The sequence below is a fragment of the Parasteatoda tepidariorum genome, chromosome 11 (genome assembly GCF_982258835.1).
Source record: "Parasteatoda tepidariorum strain Cologne lab strain chromosome 11, Ptep-v5.0, whole genome shotgun sequence".
NCBI classification, from domain to species: Eukaryota; Metazoa; Arthropoda; class Arachnida; order Araneae; family Theridiidae; genus Parasteatoda; species Parasteatoda tepidariorum.
In genome coordinates, this window is record NC_141765.1 from 30,945,742 (window position 1) to 30,967,133 (window position 21,392).

At 27.2% G+C, this 21,392-nt stretch overlaps 1 protein-coding gene across 1 annotated transcript in view; it reads right to left on the reverse strand.

Moving 5' to 3' along the window:
- LOC107457475 (uncharacterized) overlaps positions 1–12,908 on the reverse strand; it is a 28,469-nt gene extending 15,561 nt beyond the window's left edge. Inside the window, exon 1 of the mRNA XM_016075640.4 lies at positions 12,558–12,908. Coding sequence (XP_015931126.1) covers positions 12,558–12,736 — 179 coding nt within the window. The 5' untranslated portion in view covers positions 12,737–12,908. The remainder of the gene's footprint in view (positions 1–12,557) is intronic.
- Between the last annotated feature and the right edge of the window lie 8,484 nt (positions 12,909–21,392).

Here is a 21,392-nt window from a genome sequence, read left to right on the forward strand (position 1 = left end):
TCAAATTTTAATTCTGCGAAACCCAGGAAGTCCAGAAAAGGAAATATAAAAAAGAATCAGAATTCATTTAGATGGTGGTTTTCGAACAATGAACAGTCTATTTTTAACTTTAAAAATCATACATTCGATTTGGTTTGAATCTCTTCCCAAATATGTCACCTGAAATTCTTCCTATTTTGACTACCAAAAAAGCTCTATTCTAGAAAAAGAGATTTTAGATTTTAAGATGTTCTTAGCGCTTTTGCTTTCTGTAAGAGGTTTTCCGCCGATTCTAAAATGGCATGTCTAACTCAATAAGGAATTTCTTCTTGACTTTTCTCAACATTGTTTTCTTTATCCTCTTCATGCCAATTTAAGAGTGCGTCATAAATTCATAAAGTCTTTTCAAAACTCTGATTTAATAAATATATTGCTGAACCGATGCTAATATTATTGAAACAAGTAATTCAAATAACTTTTTAGATTTAAGTCCTTGTTAACACATGTAATAAGCTTCTTCGATTTCATTTTATTCAATAAAATTTCGAGCTAAATTTTGAATACGAGTAAACGATCTGAGTAATCTTATTTAGTAGAGAATGCCGTTAGGTTTTATTTGATAGTATAGAAAATAAGGAGCAGCGTCAAATCTTTATACCTCTGATGTTTATCACCAATAAAGCTTACTTTATTTAATTTTGTAGTACTAGAACATTGATTTGTAATTTCAACATTCATGATCTCAAAAAAACGCATTTTAAATATTGAAATATCACACAATGAATAAATAGTTAATTATTTTTATTTCCATAGGCATAATTAAATAATAATACAAATACTGACTATAAAAACTGAATAAAAATGGTATGTGAATCGAGAAAATATTGAATTACGCAATTATTTAAATTTGAATAAAATTTTAGTATCAGTTCTAAACTATTTAATTTTTAAGAAAATGCGTCTTTCACTGATTTTTTTTAAAATTACAACTTTAACTCTCCTACACTGTTCGATATTACTTCACTGATATTTTTACAAAATGCAGATCTAAATAACTTAAAAATAGAAAGCTAATTTAAAGCTAAGGGCTTTTTCTTAATTTATTAATATTTACATTAAAAGAGAGTATTGTTTCATTAGCATTATTAACACTCTATTCATTAGCATAATAGCATTATTACCAAACATATTTTACTGTCAAAATCTGATTTAGTAAAGATAAGTACTAAAGATATACAGAGAAATGCACGTCAGTATTTTTTATTATAAAAACGTACGGTCATTTACTATCAATCTTGTGAAACTATGCTTCATTCACTAACATAAAGAGCATTGACTTATGCTTCATTATCTGATATAATAAATAAAGATATTAAAATAAATTCCTTTTTTGATGATTTAACAAAATTTAAAAAATTTAACTTTAGAAACATTTTCAGTATTAATTTAATTTACTTTTCTGAGCGAATATAATGTCTTTTTTCTATCACTCACTGTCACTTTTTAACGAAGACAATCTCAACAAATTTCGTAATATATAAATTATATTATTACATATTTATATATTACATGAATTATATTTTTTTACATATTTACATATTACATAAATTACATTATTACATTATGTAACTTGTTTCATATAAATTGTTGATTACATTAATTAATATAAATAGCCATTAAGAAATCTTAATTTAGAAATTTGATTGAATATCTTTCCTAAACAAGTACAATATCTCTTCTATAGCACAACTTGTCAACTTTTGTTTCATTTCAACGAAGATAGTATTTTACCTTACATACATTTTTACTTTGCATGCAAATGTCAATTGCAAGTCTCCTGTCTTACAAATGAATGCATTTCTACCTCATACTCCCTTTGGCTGTGCAAGTTTTACATTTGGTATTCATTATTTCTTGCCCCAAATTTTATTTTATTCCATCATACGAATACTACAGAATATGAATATAAAGCAAAGCTATCACACCCCGAATAGAAATATAAAGAGATTTATTCTTATCTTTCACATCAAATTTTCAATTTAAAAAAATTCTGGTGACATATTTCTAGTGAAAAAAAATTTTTAACCTTACCTCAGGGAAAATATTCTAGTACGGATTATTTTAAGTTTTATGAAAATGTCGATATGCAATCATACCGCTTTCATTCTAGCTAAATCATTTAAAGTGCCCATTAACAGTTAGAGTTAAAATCACAGTACTCTGCAGTAAGTAGGGAGAATAATCTCAATCCAAACAAACCATTTTAAAAAATCAAAACTGTAACTAATGCAGTAAAACTTTTTTTTTTACTATAAAAAATTACTGTTTTTAATATAACTTTCGTAAAACACGTAGAACTAAACTGACTTTGAACTATTTTTGCGAAGTGACTAATATATAGCTAAACATAACGACAATTATTTTGAAGATGACTTGCTTAATTTGTGTATATTTGAAAGAAAATTATTATATTTTTTTAATTAGATTAAATTTTGGGGCACAAAAAAAATAAAAATATTTTATATATATTAAAGAGTAGTTTACATGTAGGCTAGTCACCAACGAGCAATTATTACTTACAAAAACATATAAACATAAGACTCTACTACAGAATTACTTTACATAAACGTCAAACGGCTACGAAAACATAAAACTCTAGTCGCCAAAAATATCAACCATGTTACAGGTCACAATGATTTACACGTGATTTATGACGATTCCATCGTAAATCCACTTCCTATTTCGATAAATTTTTCGGACCATTTTTTCTACGAATTCCCACATTTTTTTAAATACCTAAAGCATGACGATTCCAATTACTATATTTTTTAATATGGTATTACAGCACTCGAACATTGAATCACGACTTTAAGTAATCACTTTTACGAAGGGCTCGATTTGCAGTGATTCCATCGTCAATTTACTAAACATTGTCTTTCGCTTTTTCGAAAGTTATTACTACTGATTTCCATATAGTATTTTAAATACCAATAATTCATTACGGTAATAGGAGCCATGCCTGTGAGTAATTACTTTTTGACTTTGAGAACTAGATTTGCGACGATTCTACTATAACTTTTTTTAATTATCGAATAAATTTATTTTCCAAAAGAATATATTAATCCAACAACCCTAGAGCTGTGCACACCTTTATATAAAAGATACCATTTTTCAATGATTCTGGTAGCCAATGGCTACTATTTGTAATTGCTAGTCTATACTATAAAAACTGTGGTGCTAATTGCTAGTCTATACTATAAAAACCTATCCAAATTTGGTGTTGAAAAACACTAAAAATTGTGCGAATAATTACTTTATCTTAAGTTAATATCGAGTATTCTTACACACTTCAAAAATTATTGTTAAATCTTAATATCAATAAATTGATAAAGCTAGCACCATCTGCAGCTCGTTGGTGAAAAAGGTTTTGTTTTTGGAAGCTCCTTAAATTTGTCGATTAGTTTGTGCATATTGTGACTATTGAACAAAATTGTTGAGTGACATGAAACTAGAAAGTGCTATAAACGTATAACAAATGCTTCTGGACCATCATTAAAATTTTAAAGACGAATAGTTGAGCAATTTTAAGATAGTGACAAAATGGCGGTTTATTTAGGTGAAGTGCACTGAGGATAAATGAGTTCTTATTGTCGGATTTAATTGATAAATTTGTCATAGCCTAATTAATCAAATGTTATAGCCTATTTTTTATTCTTCTCTACTGATTGATAAAAAATATTGATTGTGTTCTATTATTTGCCAAGTAATTTCAATTAACAAACTAATTATTTTATTTAAGTACAAAGTAATTTTTTTTTATGTAACAAACTAATTTTTATTTTTTTATTTTACCTGCATTTTAAGTTTATGATTCTTACTTTATATTAAATCATAAAACTAATTTTACTGATTCGTATATGTATCATATCTTAGTGAAATTATAAATTTTAGCGTTACTGAATAATAAATATTTTACAGTGTAGAGCTCGAATCTCTACTAAAATTTATTTCAATAAATTCAACAACTTTTGAAAAAAGTGTAAAAAATTATTTAAAAATTTTTTTGAAACAAGCACTAAATTTGGAAAAGGTATTGCATTATATTATATGAATAGAAATTTTTAATGTTTTAATAGGTTATTTAACAATGGTGCAATTCAAAAATCTAATGTGGTATTAATATATTGCTTACAAAACTTGTTTACTATCAATTTAAGCTGTAAAATTGTTTTTAAAAATTGAAACTTGGTGTTTGATGGGTTTAAACTTAATGGCGTACCAAGACCCATAAAATCACTTGATATTATATATATGCTATTCCTTACATCCAAATATTCAATCCAATTTGTTCATTTAAAGTATATATTGCGTTAGAACTATTTAGTGAATATGTAAAAATTATAAAATAATACTGTTTAACAAATTCTAACTTTCAAAAACCTAAAAATTTGCATATTTTAAAGGGCTGCTTAATGTATAAAATAACAGAGGACGCAAATACTAGTAATAATTCCTATAACAAACTGGGTTTTACAAAATGCTCACATTACAATATCGCGTCATAATTACCAAGATATGCATCTTGAAAATGGTTTTTATCTTTAGACCAATTTTAATATATTTTTCCAATCTACTAAGATTCTTTATAAATAGCGTTTCATTTTCAGCTTTTCAACAAGTTTTGCAAAACTATCGCATAATTTATAAATTCGAGTGTTGATAATAAGAAACAAAAATGATTTGAAAAATATGCATAATATTCACATATTCACCTTATTCTTTTCATACAATGATAAATGTCAACAAGAATTATAAATTAATTCAAAATGCTACATTAAGAATATGAAATCAGAGTCAGTCAATTTGGTTATTCATGTTTATAGAATATGATTTCAGAAGAAATTATAATTAAATCAAAATCACAGCAATTATAATTTAAATACTGGATAAAGAGAGGTTATACTTCTCTCTCTCTCTGAGATGTAATAATATTTAAAATCAAAATGATAGCTGAATTATGTTTCTTTCTTAATGTGTCATTAACACATGAATGATGTTGTTTTCCTTTCTTTTTTTTAACATGAATCAAGTTCTGAAGTATAGTTTAGTTTTTCAATTATTTTACAGTTTTGAGGTTTTCTGCAAATATTGGTAGACAAAGCAACTGCTTTGTTTCCCCAGAGTCACGTAATATACAAGAGCCACTATCGAAATTGCTAATATATTCCTTGATATTTTGGCGAATCGCTAATTGGAATTAAAATAGCGTGTGTAATAATGAAATCAAACAGATATTTAGGCAAATATCACTCCATAGGGAGTATCAAAATCTTTTGTTCTCATTTAATAAGTTATAGTTATACCCTCTTTTCATTTCCCGAAACAGATTCCCTCATTTTGGCATGGATTTTATTAGGTTTTTGCAGCATCGACTAATTCCCTATGCCTATACTATGATTGAATCAATTATCAAATAAGGCAATTTTTTTGTTCTTTATTCCATTCTTGGAGCTCTTTCAGAAAGCTCGATTGGACTAAGACACGTTGCTAGAAATTTCTCAGAAACAATGGTTGAATAACAATTTATTAAATTGTTATTTCACCATATTCAAACAAAACAGTCAAATAATCATAAATAAGATGGTATTCAAACTGTTTACTGTAGGAGAAAAACAGTTTATTAACTGCTTTCACCTAATACAGTTAAACAACTAGAATATTATCGCACCAACTACGCCCACTTAATGAAGCCACTTAATTCCTTACAGCTGGGTATATATATATATTATAGTTGAGAGTGCTAATCTGTCAATCTCCTTACCGTCAGAACAGGGGTTCGAGTCCCTGCATTGACACTACAATATTTTCTCCCATCCCTTAAACACGTGAAGAGTTTTCAGTATCCTACACTTCTCAATTTGTGACCCTGAACTATTATAATACTATACTTGCATTCACGCACAGATGGCAGCACCATAAAGCTGCTTAACACAACAAAAGTTAAGTATTTCCCTTCTCTTACGAGAAGTGAGACAACCAGATAAAGTAATTAAACCATATTCATTTGATTAAAAGCCTAAATCATGTAAGGCCTAGCTCCTAAGTCCTTTCTTTTACAGGTTTTAAATCATGCTTGCCTTAAATGATTAAATAACCGTATTAATGACTTTCTTAACCATACTAGTTATAAACGGTTTCACAACCGTAAAGGTAAAAAAAAAAATTCCTTAACCGTAAACTTCGTGATTAATTGGATGGATAGACTGCTGTCGGTAATTCTACCGTAATTTTAGAAGGAAAATTCTGACAATGTAGGAAGAATGTACATTCCACTCTAAAACAGCTGCTTTTGATTTTTGCAAAATATTCTTATTTTTTCCTTATAATTACAAAAATACCCAAAACTTTTTTAAAAATTCTATCTTTATCTGAAAACCTTTACTTTTTTATTTCTGACCTAATTCTCTTAGACGTTGTTTTCTTGTACTAGTTATTGTTCATCAACCCGTCAACGAGTATGGATGGTTCTATACAATTATGAAAATTACGTAAAAACCAGCAGGTAAACCCGAAAAAATTTACTATTGTGTCAGTACGCATGCCAATGTAGAATATTATATGATATTTACTCGTTATAATGCTTCTGCAATCTTATTTGTAACCGAAAATTTCTTTTAACCCGACTAAACGCATTGCTTAACTTACACACTCAGAAAAAGGTTCAGCATTGAACTATAATGCCTGTAACATGAAACACATTAAAGTGCAAATTTACTGTAATCTTTATAATATATTAAGTTGAATTACGTTTCCATTTAGATTGAAAGAAAGTATAGTTTGATAATGTTTAAAATGTAAGATAATATGATTCAATTTTCCACCATAGGAAAGTTTCAGCAAATGTGAACTATAATCATGGTTGAAACACCTCAAAACTTATAACAGTGAACTAAAGGATTTTCAACTTTTTTTCGCTTTGAAGACATGTTTAAATACGATTACATTCAACTATTCAATCAAAACTATCTAAAATATAAACAATCAACCTCCGCTCCTCATTTAGAGTACCGTGAACGGTCCGCGGTGATAAAAATTAACCGTATTTTGTTTAGAAGGCATGTTTAAACACGATTACATTCAATTATTGAATCAAAACCATCTAAAATATAAACAATCAACTTCCGCTCCTCTTTCAGAGACCCGTGAACGGTCCGTGGTGATAAGAAGGTTGGGGAGCTCTGCCTCAGAGCTTGGCATAAAAACCATTTATTCTGTTGAATTTTCTTTACAGATTTGTATTTTTTACTGAATGTGCGGTAATAAGAACTATAATTTTGAAAACCAGAATTTTCGGCAATCCGTTACCATATGAATGGAAAAATTGTCAAATGAATGGTTAATATACCGTATATTTCGTCTTGTTAATCAGAATTGGGGAGGGAGGCTAACCAGAAATGTTATTGTCATACAATGTTGTAATTACCAGAATTTTTTACTCCGTGTGATCAACAATAATCATAATAGCAGCAATCAATTCAAAAATAAAATAAAAGGAAATTAAAAATCACAAGTTAATACTTAAGACTGGAGAAGGGAAATATTTTTAAACTTTGAGTAAAATAAAATCCTTTCCTTATTTGAAAAATTTTATATTCTTAGAATAATTTCCCTAAATATGTACTTTACAGCGAAGTCAAATCTTGGAAAATTCACACACATCTAATAAATATTCTTTGGCTACAACAACGAGCAGTTGAATTCTGAATGCCAATGTATAGAATTTTTCTATTTAAATTTCATTTGGCACCCACTCGAAGTCTACTAAACGCGTTTCTCCAAGGAGATTTCTAGGACATAAATTCTTGAAAAGTTGTACGAAGTCAGCAACTGAATATGTAATAATTTCGTAAAATCAAGAATTTTCATAAATGCAATATTTCTTTGCAGTATATTTAATAATAGTATTTACATTAACTGCATTAAATATATAAGATCTGGTAACAAACGTATTTTAAAATTAAACAAGTTTTTTCAAGTTTGTTTTGGAGTCACGTTTTTTGAAAAAACATTATTGAAAAACTAAAGGTTTATATATTTATGGTCTGTATATTATTAAAGACAGTTTATTACATCAAAAATAAGTATTTTATTTAAATTCTGATCATTATAACAACTACGAATGTGGCGAAAAAAAATTTTTTAAAAATTTTTAAATATTACTGTTTTGTGACAATTCTAAAAGACTTTACATTTGAGAATGGGGTTCAAAAAGTTTTTTTTTCTAATATTACGAATTTTGATATGATCTGAATGTCTTTTTATCTTTGATTATAAAGTCAAATTTTTCTTGGCTTCAATCTCCTATAAATACTCTAAATCTTTTTTCATCAAATTATTAAATACCAAAGCTGTTTAAAAAAATTATTAGTAATATGGTTTAGTGACCATTTCAGAAGCTTTCCATCACAGAATATAAGGCTGAAATAGTTTTAAAACTCTTTTAAATCTTACGAATGGTACGCCAATTTATGATATGGCACAATTTTTTTTAAACTATACGTATTCCTTGTTTTAAAAATTTATTTTAAATAGTTTTTTAAATATTTTGCCTTAAAGTTAGAAAAATATGAGATTTAAAATCCGATATGAGGACAAAAAATATTTAAAAGTTTAGCTTAATAATTAGCAAATTCAATACAAAATAAAATTCTCAGTCATATTTTAATTCTATGAATTACATTAAATTTATAAAATTTATTTACTATAAATTGCATTAAATTTATCAACAAAAAAATTCTCATAGTGTAATAATTTACTAAAATTTAAGCACACAAAGAAATTAGAATGTATGACTACATTTTACATACCCATAAGTAATTTTTACACGTCTATATGATTTTCGAAATTTATGTATTTCCAATATTTAAGAGAACGAAATTGATAATTTTTAAGGGTAGGAAATTAATTTATTCTCAAATTTTTATTAAAATATTATGTCACATAATTTAGGATAAATGTTTTGCATTCATTTTAAGAATATTTTTGTAAGAAAAATGCTTTTCCTAGAGAAATATATTTACTTGTAAAAATTGAAACAATAAAGCTATTTCAAAATGCACCCCTATAATATTTATACCTTCAACGTAAACTACGCAATGCAACTAATTACGTTTAAAGAATTATGTCTTTCTCTAAATTTGCTTTAATGATAAATGTGAGAGATAAAAGTAATTCATTAAGCTCTATTATTTGCTGACTTGCTTTCTTTAAACATTGCAAATAACATCCAACTAGTTAAAAATAACGTTTCAAAAGCCTCTAATCAACTGTAAAGAATAATCCTAGTTTATAAGGGAATTTTTATGCATACAATGCAATTTACAACATTTTATTCAAAACTTTTTAACTTGTAAAATTTGGTAATGTCTTGTGGTAGCTGCAATGGTATCTTTCCAAATAAAATATGGCACTTTAGTTTAGATAGATTAATAAATAAACAAAATTAATATTAAAAACGTACTATTAATTAATAAAAATTTGTACTAAATTTGAAAAATAACTTTAAGAAAAGTATAATATTAAAATAGCATTAGTTCGTTCCTTAAAAAAAGATATAGCATTTCTGAAATATATTTCCTTATTAATATTGTATAAAATATAGGAAAATATTATTTTTCTTTTAAAACATCAATTGTAAAAATTAACTAAAAATCATTTGTTAATGAAAATAAAGATACAATTATTTTTCATGAATTATGGCATTTCTTTTCTAACTCATAAAATAAAATCATGAATGAAAGATATGAATAAAATATTTTAAGCGAAGAAAAACTTATTTTACGAATCATATTTTTATATGTATGTTGAATACAGTTACAATTAATATACAGTTGAAACTTTATGCTTCGACAATGTTCAATTATGGTTTAAAAAAAAACTGCTATACTTTGTTTAGTATTCGAATATTTGTCATTTTATGCTATTTCCTTATACACTGGTGTTATAAATTGTATTCCTTTACTAAACTTAATAAACATCTGTTTGCATTTAAAAGGACAATTGTATACGAATTAACAAAACGTCTTAATATTAAGATGAAAGAACAAAATTCTTATATAAAAACTGAGAAAATATTTTGATCTTTATTTAATTGCTAAAAAATCTGAAATTAACTAGTTCATTAAAAAAATAGCTAAGAATTAATCTCGCTTCTTCTAGCCATGAATAAAAAACATTTTATTGAAAAATGAAATGCAATTTCTACTTTTGAAAAGCTCTTAGAACATCAAACAACTTACTATTACTAAAACAAAAAGATGGAAAGAAAGTAATGCCTTTCTAATTTTAAATTTTCGAAAAAATAATCATTACTAAATTCCCATATTCATTTAAAGTTTAAAAAAATAGTAATGACATGAAGAATATAGTTGGACAAGGTGAGCAATAGATAAATTAAAATCATGAAACTGCTTTTACAAGCTTTTCTAACAATATTTCAGATGCAATAAAATTCCTTTTAGAGCGAATAATAAAAGTTTACTTCTCGACGAAATCACCTGTTGATACTAAGTCGTCAACCAAAATGATGCTTTGTACAGTAGGAATGTTGAAATAGCGGCAGAAATTTTTCATGATCTTTTTTTTTTCAAATAAAAATGTCTTTTATTGGAAGTTTAATGGAACTATACTTCGCTTGATTTGCTTTTTATGTCTTATTAAGCTTTATTTTGTTTAGAATACTAAACATAAGGCGAATCAATATGATAATCAAAATTCATCTATTTGTTATCAAAATTCATTAATTAAGTTAATTACAAAAAAACTAAATTATTTTATTAAATAAGATTTTTTCATTTTGTCTAGAAATAATATGCAAGTTTTTATCTTCGAGTGATAAATTATATGACAACTGGTTTAGTCCATTTATTTTACTACTTTTACAAACTCATAAAGCATATTCGGTTTCGTTTTATTATTTTTTTCAAATATTTCAAAAAAAGCAAATGCTGAAAAAAGGAATTAAGGAAACATTTAAAGATGGTATAAATTACTTTTAAAGCTGATTTGATCTGAAATACATATTTTTAAAGCAAATTAAACTTTCTTAAAAATGAAATTTTCTCTGAACTGTGGTTTAAACATTGTTTTAACAAAAAAAGACTAGAATTATTCATTTAAATTTAAGTGGATCAATGTTTTATCTTTAAAATTTCAGAAATCGAATTGATCTGAATTCAAAACTAACATGACACACTTGAAGTGCGTCTTCTGAGTTCAAAACTAGCATGACACATTTGAAGTGTATCTTCGTTTTATGGAGTGATACGGTTTTACTGGAATATATATACATTTGATGTAAATTTACAAGTCTTTAATACAATTGAAATAACAATACTACTCTTTAATATGAAAATATAAGTCTTAAAGGAAAAGCTTCTCTGCAATTTTAAAATATATAATAAAGCTTCAGTATGTTAAAAAATTTGTTCAGGCTTACTAATATGCATGAATATTTGCAGAAGAAAAATTTTATATTAGCCATGTTTAAGGATTAATAACTTCCCTTAAAATTTAATCAATAATTATTTCCTTCCACATTGAAATATAAATCATAAACAAGCAATATCTACATACTTTTAAGATATTGTTTAATAATATCCATAAATTAATAATTATTTCCTACCGCATTGAAATAAAATTCATAAATAATGGATTTAGATAGATAATCAAAGATTTTTAAAGAAGATAATAAAATAAAGAGATTCTATAAAGAGATTTTTGAAGAAGACTAAAATTTTAAAAATATACCTTATAAAAGTTAGCAAAGTAACTATAATTTTAACTAAAAATTACGACGAATAATCAAATATTAAGATAACAATAGAAATGCATGTTATATTAATTTGAATAATGTTATTAATAAGGTTTAATATGATTAATTTCATACTTCTTAGTAAGATTCTTCAATTTCAATTAAAACATTTCAAAAATATCTTAGAAAATATCTTTTTTTAAAAAATAAATGTAACTTACAGTTGCAACGGATCTTTTTATGAATATGAGATAATTACAGTTGCTATAAATAAGTAGAATGAATTATTAAAATAATGAAAAAAATTTATACTAAATAAAACTAGAAAATGTTATTAATACGATTTCATATGATTAATTGCATAATTTTATTAAGATATTAATTTGAATTATATCAATAATTAAATAAAGAGATATAAAAGAAAAAAATCTCTAAAATAACTTTCAGTTAACTGGATCTTCTTATGAATATGATATACTTACAAATACAACTTACAGTTGATTAGATCTTCTTGAAAATATGACATAATTACAAATACAACTTACAGTTTGATTGAATCTTATTTTGAATATGAGATAATTACGGTTGATATAAATACGTAAAATGAAATTAGAAAATAATGAAAAAAATTACACTAAATAAAACTTAAAAAAATTAAAAATACCTTTTTGCTAATTAATTTCACACTTTTTAGAAAGATTATATGAATTATTACATTATACAAAAATTTTAGAAGAGTTTAAGAAAAAAGTATGAAATAACTTACAGTTGACTGGATCTTTTTGTGAATATGACATAATTACAATTGCAGCCTCCTAATTTTCCAGGAAAGCGGATTCCCTTGCAAATATTGTCGCATGACAGAGTCCTTTTTTCTGTACGAACCGCAGTTACAGTGAGCGAAAAAAAAACGAAAATAATTTTGCAAATATAACTTGCGCCCATTACTGTTCTGTAATTTACGGTGCCGATTTCGGTGAGAGGAGATCCCGTTATCACTTTACCGTCGGACGAGCATCAAATGAAGGATCACATCAAAAGATGGAAAAGTTTATATTCAAAGATAAAATGGTTTGAGTTGTGCGTGGATGTCACTTTCTTGTGAGGAAAAGAGTTTTAAAACGCTTGCATTAAAGCATGCCCATTGTGACGTCATTTTTGCGTTCCACCAATAAGGGGAAGGGGATTCTAAAATTGAGGAAAAAATGCATTATTCTAAAGAATTGAAGAAAAAAATTATGGGAGGGGCTAAGTGTAAGATTTTATGTAATGTTATCGATATTTAGGTTTTTCATTCGGTACATTCCAAGAGAATCTTGAAAAGATAAAATTCTTTTAAGATAAAAAAGTGAAAGAAACTTTTAAAAAATACAGCTTTTCTTCTAAAATACAATCCTATTTTTTACATTTTTAATAATATAAATTTAAGAACTTAATTGAGAAAATTTCAAAAATCAGGAAATTTGGATGTTTAAATATTCAACTTTTATGTAATTTTCAAAAAAAAATTCTGACATGACTTTAATTATTTTTTTGCTACTTTTTTCGTGCTTTTAATTTGGAACATTTTTAAAGGATTTCAGTAGTCACTTTTTCATTTAGTTTTAAAATAAATGTGGGACAAACAAATTTTGAGCACAAACTTTTATTTTCAAAAACTAATTTTTCCATACTGACCTAAATGTACAGTGAGTAAAATAAGAAACGGACCATCCTGAACAACTTTTGATCTAAGGATTAAATCTTTACGTACTAGAGCTCAAACTGATTGATTCACGGAGGTGATCTAGAATATGCTAATTAGTTCCTGCAGACGATATTTAAAATAACGAAATAAGACGCAAGAACGTACTTTCTCTGAATAAACATAACTTTTATTTGACGGATTTAGATTTCTAACCCTCAAAATACACAGCATAGCAACAATCTGGGAAAAACAGTTCAAAAAAATGGTCATGAGAGCAGTCTTAAATTTTGGCCTTTTAATGTTAATTTTACCTTTTGCGTATTTCACCATATGTCGAGAACTTTTAAGGAGAATTTGAAATTTTTTGTACACAATTATAAAATTCGATTATCTAAAGATAATTCCATGCAAAATATATCTTTTAATGAATTTTATATAATTTTTACATCATTTTAAAGAATGCAATTTTAAACGGCACGATACAAAACTTCACCGAAATCGGCCGAATAGCTCCTGTGAAATCGAATTTTAAATTTGCGACGGTTTCAAAACTCGATTTTTCTGGAACTATTCGATCGATTTCGCTCACATTTATATTTCGCCATGTAAAATTGCCTTCTTTAAAATGATGTAAAAAATTAAGTACCTTACAATTCAAAAGTTTTTTGACTATTAAATAAAGTAATAAAAAAATAATAAATATTTACCAAAAATTATATTTTGCATTAAATTATCTTTGAATAAACGAATTTCATAATTGTGTGCAAAAATTTTTCAATTCTCTTCAAAAGTTCTCGAGATAGGGCGAAATAAGCAAAAAGTTAAATTAGCACTAAGGGGTCCAAACTTTTGACAGCTCTCCTGACCAAACTATTGGGACCATATTTCTCAGATTACTGCTACCTCCGATTTTTGTAGTTGCAAATCCTAATCTGTCGGAAAAAAAGGTATGTCTATTCAGAGAGAGTGCATTTTTGTACCTGTACATTTTTTGTCATTTTGTTAGCTTAAATTATCATCTGAACTAATTAATTAGCATATTTGAAGTCATCCCTTCGAGCCATTTAGATTGAGTTCGAGAACGTGAAGATACGATCATTAGATCAAAAGTTATTCCTGTTGCTTTTCTGCTCGCTGTACATTTAAAAGAAGAAAATTAGAAATTGATTATGTATTTTCTGAGAAATGTGTATCAAATATTTTTATTTTGCATCAGTTGAAAAAAAACATTCAGTTTACTTTTTAAAAAAATATGTTAAAAAAAAAAAAAAAACGATAACATGAGGGAAGCTAGTTTGCTCTATAAGAAAGCATAAAGGTTCCAATGTGTTTTTTTACGTGCATGAATGTAATAAAATTAAAGATAAAATCAAAGTAAAATATTTAAACTTACTTTAATACAATTAAATATTTCGATTTAATTTTTTTTTTGTATAAATTGGTGGGATAAGTAATTTGAAACAAGAGGATTTTGGTCTCTTAGTAAACCATTCATAAGAAGCAATTCCCCGTTAATGACCGAAAGACAAGCATCATTGGATGCAATCAGTGAATAAGTGGGTGCTAATTTTGATCAACGTGCGAAGGGAACGAGGGAGCGCGGTATCGGTCCTCGTTAAACTATTCTACCGTAAATGCTCGACTTGCGCACAGGTTGTCGAATCCCAAAGCAGGGGAGCAATCTGCTCTGCAGATAATCAAAATTTTGATGGGGTGTCTTCGGATCATCCTCAGGTACGTTTTTCAAACCGTCGCTAATAGCCCATTATGCGGCTCTATTGAAATGTGAATAAAGTACTACTACAAGATGATTTTTGTATGTATAAAAATGAGTTTTCTATTCTTTTTTTGTTAGAAAATGCAACTTTTTTATTTTAATGCTAATCTGTATTTCCTGATGAAATTATTAAATAAATAAGGAATTAAAGGAAATTAATTGCTGCTTTTTTAAATAGTTTAAATTGCAAATAGTTGTTCTTTGTAAAATTGTTTTTTTTAAAAGAAGAGTATCAAAGGAATATGTTTTTTATGCGATTGTTTTCTTTCTTTATTTTTTTTTAACTTTAAAAACAGGAAAACAGGAAAATTGGCAAGCTTTTTTTTAAAACTGATCTCATATTAGTGTTATATTACCCGCTTTTTTATTAAAGAAAGTAAAAACTTTTAAATAAGATCTAAAAAATATTCTTAACAATTTTTAACATGTTCTTTCAGCCTTTGAAGTTACTAAAGTAATTAAAAATAATGATGACGAGCTTATACTGCATATTCAATGTAGAGCACACAAGAGTGTAAATTTCAAAAATTCTGGTGACAGTTTGAAAAGTATCTGAGAATGAGATAAATTAGAACAGAAGAAAAAGTATAAATGTCAAGCGTTGAACCGCTGACTTAAGGATCGAGTTCTGCGCCATTGGGAACCTGTTGGCGAGAATTTTCTTTTACATGCAATATGACATTTTTTAAAAAATATCTTAAGATCTATTCTACAGATTTTAAATAGCATCTTAGAAATTAATATTTTTTACTTCATAAAAAAAAAGCTTTGTTGCCAAAATGTTATGCTGTACTTAATACCATTTTCTTAAAAGTTTTAAAATATAAATAAATATATTTTTATTTATAAATTTTTTTTCATATGAAAGTAAACAAATAAGCCAAGTATTGCAACTTTTTTCGAAATACAATATTTTCTTTTCCTTTGTTACTTACAAAGTGACAATCTAAAATTACATAAATAGTGACGATACAAATTTATTTTTAACACGATCTATCATGTTAACTTAAGATTCATCCTTATAATATTTTTCAATAAAAGAGTTATCTGATAAGAATTTATGTGTTTCACTCCCTTCGGAATGATGAAACATAACAAAAGCTGATAAAAAATTTGCGAAATGAATATATCTCAACGTAAACTTCAGTTTTTATGAATGGGAATACCAAACCTCAAATCTTCTTTTGAAATATTACTCAGGTGATAAGTTAATATTTAAAAGCTGTTATCGTTTATTTATTTTTGAATAAAAAATAAATAAATTTTTCATCTTAATATATACTGATTAAACAATTTCTGTATGTGATCTATCTGGAAAAACCATGCTGAGATAGTGCAGCAGTTTTCATGATCTGTTTGGTTTTCGAGATGATTTACAGTTTCGGTTTGCGAGAAAAAATTTGTAACAGGATTTTTATATACAGCAATTGTAAAGCAAAACTCTAAAATTTATCTTCATTCAAGTTATTTTTTACTGTTATGGTTTTATGCAGATAAGTTCTGTTATTCGAGTCTTAGTTTTGTTAGATACAGACATAAAAAAAAGTAAATCATTTACTAAATTTACATACGTTTGAAAATAATTTAGCATAGAGCAGGTGATAGAGGTTTTCCTTAAACATTATTTAAAAATTTCAGAATGAGAAGAATATTTTAAAATAAAACACAATTTAAAAGAAACATTGGACATCAACATCAAAGAAAAATGTCTTAAAAACGATGGAGAGAAAACCCTGAAAGTAGTAGAGTCACGCCCTTTGGCTGAGTGGTAGCGCTTCGCTCTCCCATGCCACAGGTCCTGGGCTCGATCCTCGGACCGAACAAGGTTGGCTCAACCTTTCATCCCTTCAGTGGGTCGATAAATGAGTTCCAAGCATGCTTGGGAACTAAACACTAAGGGTTCCGCTTTCTTCTGACCACCTGACCTGAACATCTCCTGCACCCCAGAGCCCAAGGTCGAGAAAACTGAGATGGCCACAGTAGGCCTTTGCCCTCTATGGGCTGTCGCGCCACTTAGTTTAGTTTTTTTCTTTTTCAGTAGAGTAAATTTTGGTAATACTTCAACTTCAAAATATCAAACTAAGACAAAAGACGATTAGTTTTATCCTTACACTACTAACGGGATACTTATGTGCGCTCCTTATGATGACTATAACATAACGTAAGACCATACCATTCTATTAAAGCAGCGCTTACTCATGATTTCATTCTAAACTCGTTCGATTTACAAGGGAATTAACCAAAGCATCTGTCTGGCAATTTGTCTGTTAAAGTTGTAAAGTTGCAAAGTTGCACTTTTCTCCAAAACGATTAAGATTTACCAACAGGAATTTTGAAATCCCATATAGATAGATAGATTTATTATGTTCATTTTAATTTCTACATTCATATATTTAAAAACAATTTTTGCAATGATGACCCACAGCTTGATCTTCTTTTTTTTTCTGCAACCCCGAATTCGAGAATAAAAGATGTATTTTGCGTTTTCTGCAAAACTTCCAAAAGGGAATAAACCCGAACCTTTTAAAACTATATGTTAATAAAAGAAATTAAACAAAATTAAAAATATTTTTTTAGATTATTTTAAGATATTTCTAAATTTAATCGTATCTCTTTTCCTCAAGTATTTATTTCAATGCTTATCAGTTCCAATAACTACACTTAGAGTTTTTAAAAGCTGATTGATGAAACTATGATTGGCAATTGTCACTATTAATGATTAGTATTATCTTGAAAACATAGTCTAAAACAAGTAAAAACAAGGCAAGTAAAAAAAACTATTTTAAAGCTAGATACAAAAGTTAAATATTGTGAAATAATTCAAAATCGATGTCTTAAATAACCTGAAGGCAAAACAATTTTTTTTTATTCCTTGAATAAAAAAAATTATTCAGCTTTATTTCATCCATTTCTTTCTCAAGACAAAATATAAGAATCCTAGCTCATAGTTTTAAATCCATTTAAGATAATGCATAATTCTAAACAAACAAAAAGAGTCTTCTATTTTTTGATTATAAGCCTCTTTTCTTTTCTCAATTTATTTTGACGTGATGAATATTCTTTCATACTTTATTTTGATGCTTTCTTTCCTAATCTTGATATTAATAATTTAAACTAAGCTTTTCTAACATTTAAGTTTTTTTTCGTTTTTTCCGCAATATCTGCAATTATTTTCTTTCACGAATTACATTTTTACATCTATATAAATCAAAAATGAATGATTCTGAATGTTTGGAACAAAGTAAAATACTAATAATTTTAACTTTCTAAACTTTATTAGCGCACGTCATTTAACAAACAAAAAAACGTAATTTTGACTATTTTCAATATTTTTTAATTAACATTACTTACCAAAAAGTAAAAAATAAAATTGCTTTGACTTTCGATAATACTTTACGTATATGTTAAAATTTATTAAAAGAGAACATTACAAGTGCACAAAAATTATGCTATATTATATTTTTACCCTATTTTAAAAAAGCAGAAAGCATTTACGTGTTTCTTTCAAAACAAATTTCAATTTTTACGGCTATCGATACAAATAAAAAAAAAGTCATTTTTAGCTTTTTAAAACCTTAATAAGGAGGTAATCAGTGATAAAGTACGTTCAAAATTTTTCAGAATAATTTCATTGAGTTTAGTTGTTAGAACTGATATTATTGATACACTGTTAGAAATTTCTCGGAAAAAATGGTTAAATAACAATCTATTTAATTGTTTCTTTACCATATTCAACTGAAACAGTCAAAAAACCACAAAAAAAGATTCTATTAAAACTGTTAAATTTGATTTAAAAAAATGTTTTAATAACTGTTTAACCTAATATGGTTAGGCAACCAGACTTTTACTCGTGCAAAACTACGCCCACAGCCAATGAGAATCAAGCACACGTTCTTCTAAAGTCATGTGATACGAAGGATTACGATTTCACCTTTTTTTTTTCATCATCGGATGCCTAGCACAACAGCGGATGCCTAATTATCTACTAGTAATAAGTGTGTGGTGAACAACCTTATGAACCCAGTTAGATCCTTGCAAGTGGATAAAAACTTTAGCCGAGAGGGTTAATCTGTCTCTCTCAATACCGGTTGAACCAGGAGTATGAACCCTACCGCTGACATCACTATATTTTGTTAACCCTCAGTGCCCTGCTCTTCTCAATTGGTGACACTGGACTACAGAAATATAAGCTCTTATTCTCACATAGAAAACAGTGCAGCACCACTGAACACAAGAAAGTCAAGTATTTCCCATCTCTCACGACAGATGGCACCACTAGAGAGACTAATTAAACCGCAATCCACATTCATTTGACGAAACACTATCCTACCACAACTTCTCTCCAATGTATATTTTCTAACGAAAAGCCTAACTCCAATATCCAGTTAAATTTCATTTTTACTGCTCTGAAGCCATGTCAGTTGCAAATAGTTACAAAGCCTTGTAGTTCTGTATCCCCGGTTTCTTCACCATGCTAGTTGCAAACTGTTTCCAACCCGTAAAGTTAATGAAATGTTCTTAATCGTAAACTTTACGGTTAATTGAATGAATAGGCTACTGCCGGTTATTTTACCGTAATTTTCTAATGAAAATTCTAACAATGTAGTAATTGCAAGATTAACAAACACAACCAAGCATAATTTTATATGTTGAAAATATATTCTTTCTCACTGATTGAACTTAAATTGGATTACTTTACAATTATGAATTCGATATATTTTTAAACATTATCGCTCAATGGCTGTCATGAATTTCTTCAATACATCATATTTTTAACACTTTCATTGCAATTGTAATCTTAAAAACTATCGCAGTTTTATACTAAAGGCTCTATTTCTGATATATTTAAAAGCCATCAAAATGTTAAAAGGCAATGAAATCTAATTTTGTCTTGTACATCTTCAGTAAAGCTGAAGAAAACGATTTAAGTGGTACAAGAAATAAAGGTAAGGAAGTTTCAAGTCTCGAAGGATAGAGATTAAAGAACTTTTCGAAAGATAAAAAAAAAACTTTTCTTCCTTCAAATCACTTTAATCTCATAACAAAATCGCTCTTTTCGTTTTGGTTAAAATTCGTATCTATTTTCAAGCTTATTAAAGGTGAAACAACTAGAAATTTTAAAATATTTATTGAAAGGAAACTTTTATTTAAATATTTGAAAACCTTAAGAAACGAACATATTTGGGGAAATTTTTGAGACTCTCAGAAAACTTGCTTTAAATTGTATGGAAATGATGAAATTGTTTACGAAACATATTTTTCTTTTGAAAATCATTTTATTTAGGAACTTGATAAAATAGTTTCATCTCTACACTTTCAGATAAATATACCTCATCTCCAAAGAATGGTCGATGATTTCTAAAATGGAAATGTATGGTTTGCTGCCTTCTGCTCAGGAAAGAAGAACATTTATTAAAAAAAGTTTTTTAATTAGTTACAAATTAGTCAAAAGATGGATCTGCTGACCGAAAAAAAACTCTAAAACAATGCATAACTACTATTTACAGCAATAACGTGATTTTTCCTGACGGAAAAATTAACAGATACCAATACAAAAATTGCAATTCGAATGATCTGACTCTGACTTCTAGTGGAGATTATCATTTCATAATTTTCACTGTAGATAATTTTGAAATTTTTGAAAATTATTCCGTTGTTTTTTTAACAGAACGCAACGAATTGTACATTCTTGTCACTTTAGGTTTTTCTTTAAATTTATTTTTCAAAACGTCAATCATTTTTGGGACACTATTTAAATTAAACACTATGTTCTTAAAATTCTAAATCTAGGTACTTAAGGGATGTAGTACTTACTCTACTAGGTACTTACTCTAAACACATCATTCAACCACGTTTAATTATGTGCTTTGACATTGATAAAAGTCTTTAAAAGAAAATATCAATACCTGATCCAGCCTACCAAGATTTTGGAATTCAAAAGGTTGCAAATTTTACTTTAAAAGCTGCTTGTTTTACTATTTATGGAGGTGCATATGCTTTTTACAAATAAATGACCATTCAAATTAGAAATAAAAATATTTTTCTAATCCAATTCAGGAACGAAACTTCTATCCACAATACTCGAAAACATATTTGAAAGAATACTTACTTAAATACAATAGACAAAATTAAAATGC